At 51.0% G+C, this 14,758-nt stretch overlaps 1 protein-coding gene and 2 non-coding genes across 3 annotated transcripts; 2 read left to right on the top strand and 1 right to left on the bottom strand.

Annotated features, from left to right (window-relative positions):
- Positions 1-103: 103 nt before the first annotated feature.
- On the top strand, positions 104-175 carry Trnal-caa. The gene has a single exon. It is a non-coding gene; the product is annotated as a tRNA-Leu (tRNA).
- A 510-nt stretch (positions 176-685) lies between these two features.
- Trnam-cau lies at positions 686-757 on the bottom strand. The gene has a single exon. It is a non-coding gene; the product is annotated as a tRNA-Met (tRNA).
- Positions 758-3,856: 3,099 nt separating this feature from the next.
- LOC122375369 (venom serine protease 34-like) lies at positions 3,857-5,928 on the top strand. The gene has a single exon (XM_043354720.1). The coding sequence runs from the start codon at positions 3,860-3,862 to the stop codon at positions 5,624-5,626; it is 1,767 nt and encodes a 588-aa protein (XP_043210655.1). The 5' UTR covers positions 3,857-3,859; the 3' UTR covers positions 5,627-5,928.
- Positions 5,929-14,758: the final 8,830 nt, after the last annotated feature.

The raw sequence follows: 14,758 nt of genomic DNA, 5'->3' as shown, positions 1-14,758 counted from the left end.
ACCGGTCTGTGCGAAATCCAGCCGTCTGGAGTCAAAATCCAGCCGTCTAGAGTTCACTGGAGGTTGAATTTCTTCACATGAGGGTTCCTACTACGGCATCATCAGCAGAGTGGCGCAGTGGAAGCGTGCTGGGCCCAAAACCCAGAGGTCCGTGGATCGAAACCACGCTCTGCTATGTTTTGATTGAATTACCCCTTCTAATTCGATAAAATAGCGTAAAAGGTAAAACCGTAAACCATCATTCATTCATGGCCATGTCATTCATCTGCAGCGGTCAGATGTCATTTTGTCGTGGGATAACAATTTATATCAGCCGGAGGGCCATCCCATACATGCAGGGGAGGGGACACCCATGCACGGAGGGGACAGTTGGAGTAGACGTAAGACGCATCATCGCCCCACAGTACTGTATTCATCGCGGCTAATAGGTATAGTCGACTACAGAATGATATTCCACTCCTCAGAAGCTATCAGTTGACCGGAGCGCTAAGTTATGCCGTTTATCACGCAATTAAGCGTATCGATTGTGAGCATTGGGACAAAGTTATAATTTGTGAACTTAGCCCGTGTGATGCGGCACAGCCTACCACTCCAGGCAAATACATAATTGCCTGTGAAAAGTGGGACATCATTCTGTAGTCGACTATACCAATCGTTCCATCCAAACTGGCCAAAACGTTCTCCCTAGCAGAGCGTGGTTTCGATCCACGGACCTCTGGGTTATGGGCCCAGCACGCTTCCACTGCGCCACTCTGCTGATATGAGAGAAAAGGAAATGCTCCTCGTGCAAAAATAAAGCATTCAACAGACATTTTACCTGGTGTTATTGTTTTATGTGCTGTTCGCTGGGAAATTTTTTACGAAAACTCGAAAATAAAAGCCATCTTCCTTCCTTTTAACTCTGACCTGGAGGCTGGAAAACTACCTACATTGTGAGCAGTTTGATCGATGATGGATGAATCAACCAGTCACCGTGGAATCAGTGACCTTATTCATATATGCCCGATGCCGCGTAAGGATCGACAAGCTTTCAATAAAAAAATTAGACGAAAATTTTGTTACACCGGATCACAAGTGCCCCTGAAAACGGGGCCAGCGTGTGCAATCATTAGCCCCGTTTACATAGGAATTGTTGCAAGATAATAGCTCCGCTCGTTATGTCGCACAAGAATATGCCAGTGGTGCTTTACAATTTACAAAATTATCCCCTCTAAATATGCAAAGATCACTGCATCGAAATTATCGTAAAATAAATTGGCTAGAGCCTCGTCAAAGATGCCATGTAAACGCGACTTTTAATTATCAATGCCCCACAGTCTGATACCAACCAAGTGACAGCTGACGCCAAGGCCTGGATGTTTCCATAGCACGGCCACAGTGTGACAGCTTACAGTCCGGATCGGCTAGCGGTGTCTGGTTTTGGCGCTGGAGGGACTGCAACGCAGTGACGCAGTGTGTGTTATTCGTGAGGTAGACTGTACCGCATGGCGTAGCGGCCATGCGGGTTAGCCTATCTACGCATTTGTTGAGACAAACGGAATAGGTACGTATGTGGATTGAGGAATATGTCGAAAGGTAAACAACAGATAGACAACAACAGATAACAACAACATGTAGGTACCTGTACCTACATCAATCCGATGTTCAGTTTATTGTTCACTTGTTCATCCATTTGAACTTTTCGACAATTCTTTTCATGGAGGCTTTACCTCAAACCTCTGAACCTTACAAGAGCCTATACTGTATGAAGGTCTCTGTTCCTGGTATGAAGGTCTCAACTATCACAATAACTAGAATATACCGCACCCGAATCATGAGGCATTGAATGTACCTATACCTGCAAAGTTGCGGTCATTGCAATGCGAATTCGACCTCCTTTTCAGATTATGCTTCCACCTCTTCCACCTGTTATGCAAAACATCCAGAACCGTTTATATTTATCGGACCATTGGAGCGCAACAGTACATCTCGGGACTCGTATCCCGAACCGGTCGTGTTTGACCAGTAAACCCGTGTGCTCCGTGCACCGTGCATGCTCTCACCTTATTAGCTGCACACAGTGTACACGTGCACACAAAGTGGCTAGTGCAGGGGTGCACACTGCCGTGTTGTTCGTTCCGGGTCGAACGCATCTGAGGCATCGGTTTCGGTTCATCAGACATCGTCTTACAGGCGTCAAATGTGCGAATATGTGTTTGGTCTCATTTTGTGTTTCTTCTTGCAATGTATGTGCATATTTCTCCGAAAGAAGTGCTTGTTTGAGCCTTCTACTCGTAAATTAAAATAAGTATCGGTGCACGATCGACTCTATTTGTGTCTCGCCAACGTACAAAGTAGCACAATCAGTCGAGGCTCATCACGGAAATGTGTTAAGCACGACTTCGGCTGTTCGTCATATACATAGATGTTTGATCGAATATCGATCATTGGACATTGAATGATTATTATAATTATCATTGTTGTATAATATACCTAATTGGACATTAAGTTCGAGTTTGAGCTTGAGCTGGGCTGAGCGTGGGATAAGTGTGAGAGAGCAGGGCGAACTAAACGACGTACCTAATGAAGAATCGGGCCAAGCTGAAGCTCAATCAAATACGCTCCAATTTCTCACAATGCTCTACACTCTACAGCGCAGCGCCTGGCGCGGCCGCTGGGCTCGAGCTCACACTACATATAGTACCGGCTATAGCGCCACCTCCGCTGTCCAGCAGGGCTGCACGGGTGTTTGACGGTGTGATAGAGGACGCCTACAGCGGGCGGTAGCGCAGCGTACGTAGCTCACCAGCGCGAGCCGCCAGCACACCGTGGCCACCGGGGTGCAGGCTGGGCTGGTTAAACGCAGGGTATATTGAGTGAAACGGGGTTATACGGGCAGCATTTATCTAAGAGAAGCACTGCTGCGTAAATGATATACCTGGCTACGAAGGAATTAAGTATGTGTCATCCTCTCACTCTCATCAGGACCAAATTATTTCCGTGTCCGGACTGACGAGGATCCCATCCAGGCAGCCGGTGAACGACATTCCATTAAGGGCATACGTATTCCTCCAGGGACAGGGTGACCATTTGAATGGCTGGGCTTTAAATGGCATTAAATGGCATCCTTCCACCGTGACATTCCTGGTATTGCAGGAAAATTTACCTACTGGAAATCTACTGCCATAAGACTAAAAGGGCCCAACCTCCGATGCAAACAACAACGCACACGGCTAACTGTCTAAGAAGTAAGAAAGTTAACCTAAGCTACAGCAAAATATGTCCAGCCCCAAGCCATCTCCTCAGCTTTCCAAACCTATCATTATCTCATGCGAATGTGTTTGCTATAAAGAACGTATTTAGTATAATACGAATAATAAATGCGCATAAGTACAACGCTTAGAAACGGTAGTTCTGCTTCGAGAAAAGCCAGTCGGTACATTTTGCTTTACGGCAGCACTTCCTCGGCAAGACTGCACAACATATCTGAACATCGCGCCGGTCCTTTATCTATGTTACGAAGTAAAACATGCTTATGTGCTAGAATAGCCAGGCCGAACCCACGATAGTGTCCCTTCGCATTGCCAGCAAGTCAAAAGAAATCACGCAATGCCATACAAGATCACAATAGATCATGTCAAAGTGTCGTCTAAAGCACACCACATGTGCCATCCGCACACATACGGTCGACACGAGTGGCATTAGACGTCGCGTCGCCCGCGCCCCGGTGTCGCGGATGCGTCGGCTTCGCCGCGACAACCGGTGGTTATCCTCGACAGGTCTGCGCTCCAATGACCACCAGCTGCGACCTGCCAGTCGCCTTTGTTTGCTCCCAGTATAAATCGGCTGCGGTTTGGGAACTCAGCATCGGCTCTGCAGGATGGCTGCCGTCGGCCTGCGCTCGGTGGCGGTGCTGCTGGTGGCGGCTTTGGTCGCCATAGGGGCGGCGTCTCCTCCACCGAGGCCCGGTGGTCGAGGGCACCTGCAGGAGACCCGAGATGGGGGTCTGCGGGGAGGAGCGGAGATCGAGAGAGGAGGAGCTGAGATAGAGAGAGGAGGGGCTGAGATCGAGAGGGGCGGAGCTGATATCGAGAGAGGAGGAGCGGAGATCGAGAGAGGAGGAGCCCAGATCGAGAGGGCAGCAAGAAACGACAGGATCAACTCTGCGAGCTCCGAGTCGAGAGAACATGAAATGGACGCTCGTGGGACTCATCTTTCCTTCCCTCATCTTAACGAGGGACTGAAACTGGCTGGAGAAAATGACGATAGGAAACCGATGGAGGGACCCAAGGCAGAAGAAAATGACGCTAGGAAACCGCTGGAGGGACCCAAGACCCACGACTGGAAGGTCCGTCTGGTTGGGCGTTCGGACGACTTGCAGCCCAGAAGGCCAGCGTACGGTACCACAGCGAGAAAGCCAATGTTCTCGGGCTCTGGCCGAATTTCGAAGGACCCTGCCCGGGAGTCCACACTCGAAGGTCGAGGAGGAGCCGACATCCAGCCGCGTATCGAGCTGAAGCCTCACATCAAGCCTTTCGATCAGCGCGACTTGGCGGACGAGCCGACCTCGAGAAGCGACTACACCCTCCCCGTCGGGAAACACCAGCTCAAGTCGGACAGCTACCCGAACAACTACGCCGTCAACAAGCTCTCCACGTGGAACCTGCGCCCGCAGAGCGGCACGGCCAGCCTGACCCTGACCTGCTCCGACTTCCAGCTGGAGGGGCCGGCCTCCTCGCACGGCTGCGTCTGGGACTACCTCTCCGTCAACGGGCGGCGCTTCTGCGGCGCGGACGGACCGGCCGCCGTCACCGCCAGCTGGCTGCGCATCGAGTTCAAGAGCGACGCTACGGTGACGGACCGCGGCTTCAGCTGCGAGGTCGAGGTGCGGGACGGCTGCTGCGGCCGCAGCGGAGCCGGAAACCGCATCGTCGGCGGCACGGAGGTCAGCCCGGCGCACTCGTTCCCCTGGCAGGTGGGCCTGATGAACCCCAAGTACGGCACCGGGTTCGTCTTCTGCGGGGGATCGGTCGTCAACTCGCGGTTCGTCATGACGGCGGCGCACTGCACGGACGGCCTCAACCCGATCAACATCACCGTCGCTGTCGGGCTGCACGAGGTGGGCGGCACGGCCGGCGCGCGCGTCATCAAGGTCTCTGGTATCCGGCAGCACTCAGAGTACAACAGCGCGGCCGCGTTCGACCTGGACATCTCGCTGCTGGAGCTGGCGGAGGAGATCGCCTTCAGCGACAGAGTTCGGCCCGTGTGCCTGCCGCGCGGCGGAGACCTGTACGCCGGCGTGCCGGCGATCGTCTCCGGCTGGGGCACGCTGAAGTCGGGCGGCAGTCAGCCGGACGTGCTCCACAGTGTCACTGTACGCACCGTCACCAACGCCGAGTGCGCGGCCGCCTACGGAGCCTCTTCCATCACCGCGAACATGCTGTGTGCGGCCGAGTACGGTAAGGACTCGTGTCAGGGCGACTCGGGAGGGCCGCTGGTCAGCAGCGCCGGAGGCCGCGCCACGCAGATCGGCGTGGTGTCGTTCGGGAAGGGCTGCGCCGTCCCTGGCTATCCGGGGGTGTATGTCCGTGTGACGGAGCTGATGGGGTGGATCGACAAGACCGCCATGGACGGAGAGGTCTGCTGAGAGGGCTGGAGGGGCGCCTCGGCGGTCGGCCAGTGAGGACAGAGGCGTCTCAACAGCCGCCGATAGAGTACACTTCGCTGGACGGGACGGACAGGTCTGCTGCGAGGACCGCAGAGGCGCCTTAGCAATCGACTAGAGGCCGCACCTCGCTGACTTTGGCTGACCGAAGACGGTATTCGATGTGTTGGGTGTGCTAGCAGTCGCTAGTTTGACAGGAGTCGTGTTGTGCTTCCTGTGTGTCTTGTGTCTGTTTGCTTATGTTGATTTGCAGTCTGTTAACAAAATATATGTTCAGCATGAGATTTGTTAGAATGCGCATTCAACATGAAATTCAGCTGCTAATGCAGGAAAAAAAAAACGAATCGTTAGATTCGCCATTAGCTTTGGATTTTTTTTCATCTGCTACATACTTTTTCGGTTAGTTCGACTAAATTGATAATCTTCGTAATATATTGCCCACATGATTCCACGTGCTGGCATGCACCTCGTTAGCCCCGCTGTCAGCGCTTCTAACAGCTGTCGCACCGCAACGCCCCAGGGTGTCCTGAACAAATACACCGTGATCCCACCACACAAATACACCCAGACGCTAAACCAGCAAATACCTGATCAGCAGCCTGAGGCAAGCGGCTATCAGAGTGTCCACCGTTCCATAAATTATATCCCCTGTCAGCGCTGACGGTAGACGTAAAGATTGCGCTTGTTTATTTACAAGTACCTAACCCCATATGAGGAAATGGCCATTGTGCAATGTACAGATCAAGGGAAATCGAACTACGGATGCTGGTCCCTCACAGTTCCGTCAGTTTGTTTTACTCGCGACAAACGGCCTATCTTTGCGTCACTCGTATAGAGCAAGTAGTCTACGAATATATTAACCCTCGCATGTGTAGGGGGGGGGGGGGGGTCGGATGGACCCCCCCATGGTTTTTCGCGAATAACTCGCGTAAAAAGCGGCCGATCGCGACGAAACTTTCAGTACCCTCGCATTGATCAATTTTACACCTACCCTGAAAATTTCATGACCCTGACCCAAATGACCTTTGACCTGTGACCTCTTTTCCGAGACCATGTTTAGCCGGAATCGCGATTCGGCGTACGTCGGCACGCATTAGCCGCGCGTTTGCAAGCTTTTCGTGGTTTCAAACGTTCAAACATGTGATGTGATGTTGCTCCCATGCATTAGGGTGGGTGTCAAGGTCACCTGAAGGTCAGGTCAGGTCATTGACCTTTGGTGACCTCGGGTGACCTCGGTTCACTTTTTTCGAGTTTTACATGTTTCTAGGCTAGTTTTTGGAGCTGAATTCGAATTTAGCAACCATTTGAACATTTACGAAGTAGTTTTGGTGCCTTCGTAACATGTTACGAAGCTGTCAGAGGCGGTTGACACGTACTACGAATACCCGTCACGACGCCTACTGGTTGACCTAACCTGACCTGACCCGACCTGGTCTAAATGCTTAAAGACATCATCTGTTATCAAAACTAACACGATATTCGTGATCAGCACCCCGAAAAACCCCTTAGCAGCCACACTTTACGACTTTCTAATAGGTCCCGATTTTCCCGACATTGGGTCATTGACCTGACCTGGAAGGTCAACCAATGACCTAGGACCTTAAAATTGGGTATCATCGGCTTCCTCTCGTCACGGGCAACACGCTCGTTTTTTCCGCGAAGCTCTAGCTCGATCAGGGGCCAAACGGCAAGGGGGGGGGGGTCCAACCGACCCCCCCCCCTACACATTAGAAGCTGGAAAACGCCGCACACATGCGAGGGTTAAGAAAGCAATTGCATATAAGTAAGCGGACCGATTTCATCAATATACCTACCTACGACTTCTTCAGCGTTCTTGAAAAGCGCTGAACAAGTTGTAGGAATGGACGAAACCGATCCGCTTACTTATATGTAATTGCTTTTACACGTAGACGTGCTATATTCGCCGTGCTTTTATTCTATATCTTCGTGATCTATACTATGCCTATATAACTACTTCGTGTCCAATATATTTACATTTGCGTCACTCGTTCATTTCCGTCCAATTACCTACATTTTAGGTTAGTATTTACCAACAAACACTGACTTTATAGAGTATGCGATAATAGCCGTTTTCACGACATCCATCTGGTACACATTTGGTGCACATCTGGTGCAGATTAGGTGCAGATTTGGTCAAAGTAGGTTCAGTGTATCTCTTAGTAGCTATCAGCTAGGGTTGCATCACTTGCACTAATTGCTTTCATGCCTGCTTTGTCATATTATCAGAGAAAATGAACGATTCAAACACTAAAATAAATTCATAAAATAAAGATATTTGCTGTAAAAGAGATAATGCGCAGATTTGGTCAAATTGGGTGCATTCACCGGATAGCCCGTCGTGAAAGCAGCTAATGAGGCTAATTGTCTTCTCGTTTGCTTTGAGGGTAAGTACGTGAAAACTGAATGCCAAAATAACTTTTAGGCGGTCCTTAAATTAAAACAAATAGCAAATGATTGAATATTTAATAAAGACGATCCATTCACGTTTAGCGTCAATTCTTTAATAAGCATACCTAACACCGAATTTATGAATAAATGAATGGGTAGGGCCACGCGTTCAACGGGTCAATTAAAGATAGTTGCCAGCTTTCCTGGACCATATGGAGTTAATGACCCGGATAAGGAGAACCGGATTTTTAGAACTTATCCATACCTTCAAAACTCATGGAAATGTCTTAAATTCTTCAAATTTTGAGTACCCCAGTGCGAAATTCGCCCCGACGGGTTGTCGGTCGTACCCCAACCACATTTCACACCCCTATGAACAATAAATGCACACACTAAAATCGCTATTACCGATAGGCTCATCCAATCAAGTTTCGATAAACCCGTTCATCATCATCTCCTGCGGTTTCGAACACGCACTCAGAAACAGAAAAGCCCATTAGGTTGTCTCGGAGGCACCTGGCACGTCTTTGCAAAGAGCCACCCTTTTTTAGACAATTTTGTTTTTATTTGGGCTTCAGTTAAACCAACAACATTTTTATCTCTTTGGAGATACAGTGGCGCAGCCAGGGGGGGGGGGTCAGAGGGTCAGCTGACCCCCCCCCGAAATTTCTGTCAGGGGCCCGCTCGAGAGAGAGAGAGAGAGAGAGAGAGAGAGAGAGAGAGAGAGAGAGAGAGAGAGAGAGAAGAGAGAGAGAGAGAGAGAGAGAGAGAGAGAGAGAGAGAGAGAGAGAGAGAGAGAGAGAGAGAGAGAGAGAGAGAGAGAGAGAGAGAGAGAGAGAGAGAGAGAGAGAGAGAGAGAGAGAGAGAGATAGAGAGGGAGGAGAGAGGTCCTAATCCAACCGGACGAGAGAACTGGCCCGGGCCCCTTGGGTGGATGGGGCCCGGGCCCCCTGGGTGCATGGGGCCCGGGCCCCCCGTGGATGGGGCCCGGGCCCCCCGTGGATGGGTCCGGGCCCCCGGGAGAACGGACCCCGGGCCCCGGGTGGACGGGGCCCGGACCCCCGGTTGGATGGGGCCCGGGCCCCCGGGAGAACTGGCTCGGGCCCCTGGGAGAACGGGCCCGGACCCCCTGGGTGGAGGGGCCCGGGCCCCCGTGGATGGGTCCGGCCCCCGGGAGAACGGGCCCCGGGTGGACGGGGCCCGGACCCCCGGTTGGATGGGGCCCCGGCCCCCGGGAGAAAGGGCCCGGGCCTCCCGGAGAACGGGCCCGGGCCCCCGGGAGAACTGGCCCGGGCCCCTGGGAGAGCGGGCCCGGGCCCCCTGGGTGGATGGGGCCCGGGCCCCCGTGGATGGGTCCGGCCCCCGTGGATGGGTCCGGGGCCCGGGAGAACGGGGCCCGGAACCCCGGTTGGATGGGGCCCGGGCCCCGGGTGGACGGGGCCCGGACCCCCGGGTGGCCCCCGGGAGAACGGGGCCCGGGCCCCCGGATTGATGGGACCCGGGTCCCCTGGTAGACGGGGCCCGGAGCCCCGGGTGGACGGGACCCGGAGCCCAAGGTGAACGTGGCCCGGGCCCCCATATGGATAGGGCCCGCGCCCCCTTGTGGATAGGGCCCGGGTCCGCGGTTGAATGGGGCCCGCTAGGGTGACCCGCTTGCTCCGCAACGCGAATAAGGTGTATTTTCGATCGGTGGGCGTTTGGTTGGTCTTGTGTCCGTGGGCTATGTATCCATTCCGGTCGATTGCTTTTTGACGGCTATGCATTTTGGTTTGGGAAAAAATATCCATCGAATCGAGGTGCTGGTGTCTGATGAGCATGCGTTCTACTATAGAACATGTCATGTGTAGTTTATAACAAAGGCTGACGAAGGTTATTGAAAAATGAAAGCCATCGATGAGTTACTATGTAGAGGTTTGAAACATTTATATTTTTAAGAATACTGCTGCTCGTCATGCAAAAGCGATGGTTGGATTTTGGACAAAATTGAATGCTCTTTCCAAATATGCCATTTTCATTTGTCAAACGTACCAGGTTATGCAGTAAAACCTGTGTAATTAAGTAAGTCATTAACAAATACCATTTTCTCCAGCGATTTGTTCCACCTTGTTTTTGATCAATTAGCTTTTCACAATTTTTCCATGCGAGGCTGTGCATTTCTTTTGCCAACAGGCGTTGTTAGAACCCTCTCCGTCAAACAGTCACCCGAAAATAGCATTAAGTCCCAAATCTGTCCGAAACGTCAATTTTCCAGCATAAGTGCCCTCACGGGTGCACGTGGCGCGTGCCATCCCTGCACCGCACACCATTCGATAGCCTGTTCGATTCTCTACAGTCTACACGATACTGTGTTCCCCGTGCCGATCGGACCCACGGTTACCGAGATACTGCACGGGGATCGGACCAGTGTCGGGCAAATTTAGCCAATTTCGCACGATTTTGCAAGCCGATTTATACATGTAGGGGAGAGCGGGGAGAGTTGTATCATGTCCAAGTTGTATCAGGACGAATTGTGCCAAACTTATCCAATAGATAGCGCTCGTGACACGACCAGCCGACGAGGTTTTCCGGGCGCCATCTTTCCCTGTTCTGTCGTGTGGCTGGGTGGACGCGTCTCGGGGTGAGAGCCGATTTTATGTTTTTTTAATGTCATTCTAAAAAAATGAGTTGCAAGAAAATGTGTGTTTTGGGCATTTAGATGTGCACGAATTTGAACTTGAGACGGCTGTATTTGAATTGGAGAAATTTGAATTGAGACGGCTGTATCATATCAATTATTTTACATAAAATCATATTTCAAACCATAAATTAATGTTTGACAGCCAAATTAAGGAAACAATACCAATACAGGCTTACAAAGTTCGACATTGTCTTCGTTGTTCGACATTGTTCGACGTGTTGTCTACGATTAGACAGCTGATAACTCATTCCCGTACGTCGTAACTCTATAATGACCTTTGCTTATTAACCCGGTTTACATAGCATTTTTGACGAGGCTCTAGTTTGTTAATTTGGCGATAATTTCGATGCAGTGGTCTTCAAATATTTAGAGGGGATCATTTTGTAAATTGTTAAGCACCATTGGCATCTTTTGCAACATCACGGACGGAGATATAAGCTTGCAACAAACCCTATGTAAACCGGGTTATTGTCACATGTGCGCCGCATTCGCGATTGTTGCCGACGCCTGTTTGCAGGTCAGCCCACTACAGTTGCTATACATATCGAAAAACCGATAAACTTTTAGGCGAAAAAGGTACTATTCCAGGCCCATTTTTGATTTTTTTTGCGATATTAGGTAAAAACAGAAGCTCTTATCCTAGGAAAAATAAAATGGGAAATCATTGGAAGGTGGCACACTACCTTTAAGAACACCGTTTTCGGTGCGGGATGCTTTTTATTTATGGGGATATACAACAACGTTTGCAGTCAAATGAAAAAAAATATTGACATGAGGCGATGACAGTGCGAAGCCGATTGTTAGGTACAGCATGGATGAGATAACACTATTATTTCATACATGGTTACAGTTTAGCTCAGAGCGTTTTACCTTATCACACATTTAATGCCAAAATTGCATACACTGCAAAGGTCTCGAGGAACGCTTACTTACACAAACACCGTTCAGAATTCTGCTACTGTACGGATAGATATCACACAATGCGACGCTGATGACACACTCCAGGCCACCCGCTCCAATGTAAGCAGAGGCGTCCTGTTTTGTCAGCATGACGTCGCTAAATTCCGGCCGGCCGCTCCCTGCGGGCACTGTGACATTTTAGCGCCTGGTGGGAACTTTCCAGCACTGCAGCCGAGCAGGACATGAGCCGAAAAATCGTCAGTGTGGGGCGGTACTTAACATGGATATCCATTATCCAATATCGGCCACTGGGGAAAGGGGAGGGGAGGCGATATATAAAGCTGTCCGAGACAGCATTTTCTTCGTGTAACTTGAAACTCACGTCTAGTGCAAGAGCCTCCGAGGTACGACAAATACCTTTAATTTTCACCACCACTGGAGGATGCATCGCTCCAGGGGTTTCCCCAATGTGGCATGTTTGACGAGTTATCGCCGTCCCATCCGTCCGCCTGTCTCCGCTCCCAGGGGCGCACTCGGCTCCAGTCACGTGGTCGGACGGCGGGCGGCGGCGGTGTCCGTTGCAGGGGTCACGTGCTCGGGCAGTGTCTCGGGTCAAATAAACGAGACAGGGTGTTGATTGCAGCGTCGTTCACTATCAAGAGATGACAGAACTACTTGCCGCAGTCAGCCGTTCCGAGAACGGAATGCACTGTGTGTGCAATATACGGCAGCATGCACAATGCAGAGAAGCGTTGCAGTTCTGCAAATCGCCCTCCCCCGAACCCCGTGAAATGCGGGCCCCTCTGCTGCAGTCGACTGTCGAACCCTCACAGACTGAGCGACCTCCAGTCCCGGATCGTATGATGTCGTTGGAGTCCAGGGATTGCTGACTGCTGTCGAGCATCAGGGGCGGGCAGTGCAATCTTTGGAGTGCGCTATGGAATGCTTAGGAAAAAGAGAAATCATCACAGACCTGGGTTGTTTCGTTAGGCGGCACGGGCGGACATCGATAGCAGCGCCTCTATCGGTCACTAGGGAAAGCTGGGCTGTAGGCGACGAAATACCGGCTGAGTTGTCACACGTTGAATAGGTTTATAGCCATCCGTCTTGTGAAAAAGTTGAACTTTTGCCTTTAATATTTCTACAGGCAATTTTAGAAGTGTCTTCACATGGATTACAAAACCGTTTAGATTATTGTATTCACTTCAAGCCTTCCCTATTGTTCTTGATGATGCGGGAACTATTTCTAATTAGTGTTGCTAGCTTAGTAAAAGAACATACTGTGCAAACGATGAAAAAAGCATAAATGGAAGATTTTAAATGCAATTTTCTCTAACAATTAATGGTAAATTCTCTACATATCAAGTAAAAGGTGCATGCTTACTGATAATTTAAAGTTCTTGGGGCCAGTTGTTTTCTTCTTTTCTTACGTCGCCCCAATGGCCGCGAATACACTTGTGATAACGCCTATCGTTGTGTCGTTTTATCGTAATACTGGCACTCCTGGCCCATGGCCCACGTAGCGACTAGCGAATAACACAATGCTACGGTAGATTTCAAAATGTCGTCGAAATCATGAAGAAGGTAGTTCGGTCATTGTTTAGATTAGGTCAAAGTTCAGGCCACCATATGTCATTAAAGGTCAATCTTACCAGGCAAAGTGGCATCATATTTGACCAAAGGTCAGCGCTTTGGTCCATAGTAAGCGAACACCTTAAAATACATAAACGTTTTCATCGACTTGCTTCTTCGCGAAGTTCGCAATAACTTTCGAGACAAGGCTTGTACGATTATGGTTTTGCCACGGCACCGTCATTCTTTCGTCGAAGCACGCTGTAAAAAAAAAAACTTAAATTAAACAATACGCCTCTGTACACCGAGGTTTATGATTAAACCTTACCTTAAGAACAACTATAAAACTTAAAATAATCAAGGTTAAAACTGACACGGAAACATGATTGCGCTAGCATCGTCGTTTTAGAGATATTCGTGAAAGCCCGATGGGGCGACAAAACGCCCCCCCCCCCCTCCCCGTTCTGGCGTCAGCTGAAGAGGGATGCCCGAGACGGCCGACGTGAACGTCGGAGCAGGAGTGGGGACAAAGAAAATCAATCGACTCCGCAGCCCCCGCGCCAAGGAAACACACATGTGCCTTTTCTAATTTCTACCAGCTATGCAGGTATGCACTATACAATATGTATCATAAAATTAGCATCCAAGCTTGCGTATTGGCTTGCACTACGGATTATGCAAAGATTACATCCCACCCCAGTTTCCCGGCGCCGCTGGACAGACTGTTGGACGGCGAAAGGCCGCCCTCGGAGACGGGTCCGGCACTGCGTCCGGCAAAGACGGTGGCGGAGAAGTGAGTGATGTATTCACAGAAACATAGGTTTTTATGGGGTGTCGGGACGCCGTCACGTGACCGGGTGGCCGTCGGCCAAGAGCCGACGGTCCCGTGTTGCTGGGCGCCCCAGACACCCAGACAGAAGACCAGACGGGTAAAAAGAGAGGTTAGAAGAGATATGGTATTGGGGCCTCCATCCGGGAGTGGGAGGCCATGATTTCCTTCTCCACATATCTTTCCTCCCCCAACAAGCCGACAAGAGGAGGCGACCAATAAGCAACCACGGTCCTAAACTGCATTGATCCACGTATGACACCGCGAACGGAACGCCGGTTACAGCTGCTGCTACTACTGGTACGGCTGCTGCTGCTGCTACTGGTACAACTGTTGCTGCTGCTGCTGCTGCTGCTGCTGCTGCTGTTGCTGCTGCTGCTGCTGTTATTGCTCTCTGATTTGGTTGTCTCGTCCTCGTAGTCGTCGCTGGCATCGTCGCCGTGATGTTGGACCGTTGTCTCTGTGAGACGCCAGACATCGCTCCGGGTAGCTGATGACGTCCGTGTTGTTGGTGAGGGGCAGCGGCCATTGTGCGCCGTGACGGAGGGGCCCCAACGGTCAACGGGGCGTTGGCTGCCGCCGCACAGCACGGATACCGGAAGTCATCAGCTTATTGGAGGTTGGTGAACCGTTAGCGAGGGTGTTGGCGTCCTTGTTGTTGGTCGACAACGTGTTGATGGCGACGACGTGTGCTCAGCCGTGTTGATGGCGGCTGGCCCGGACGACG

This window comes from Amphibalanus amphitrite, unplaced genomic scaffold (assembly GCF_019059575.1).
Source record: "Amphibalanus amphitrite isolate SeventyFive unplaced genomic scaffold, NRLGWU_Aamphi_draft 001825F_arrow, whole genome shotgun sequence".
NCBI lineage: Eukaryota > Metazoa > Arthropoda > Thecostraca > Balanomorpha > Balanidae > Amphibalanus > Amphibalanus amphitrite.
This window is presented reverse-complemented; position numbering and strand designations above follow the sequence as displayed.

Bases quoted from the DNA above. Each gene is read 5' to 3' on its own strand.
- LOC122375369 (XM_043354720.1), top strand. From the start codon at position 3,860: ATGGCTGCCGTCGGCCTGCGCTCGGTGGCGGTGCTGCTGGTGGCGGCT.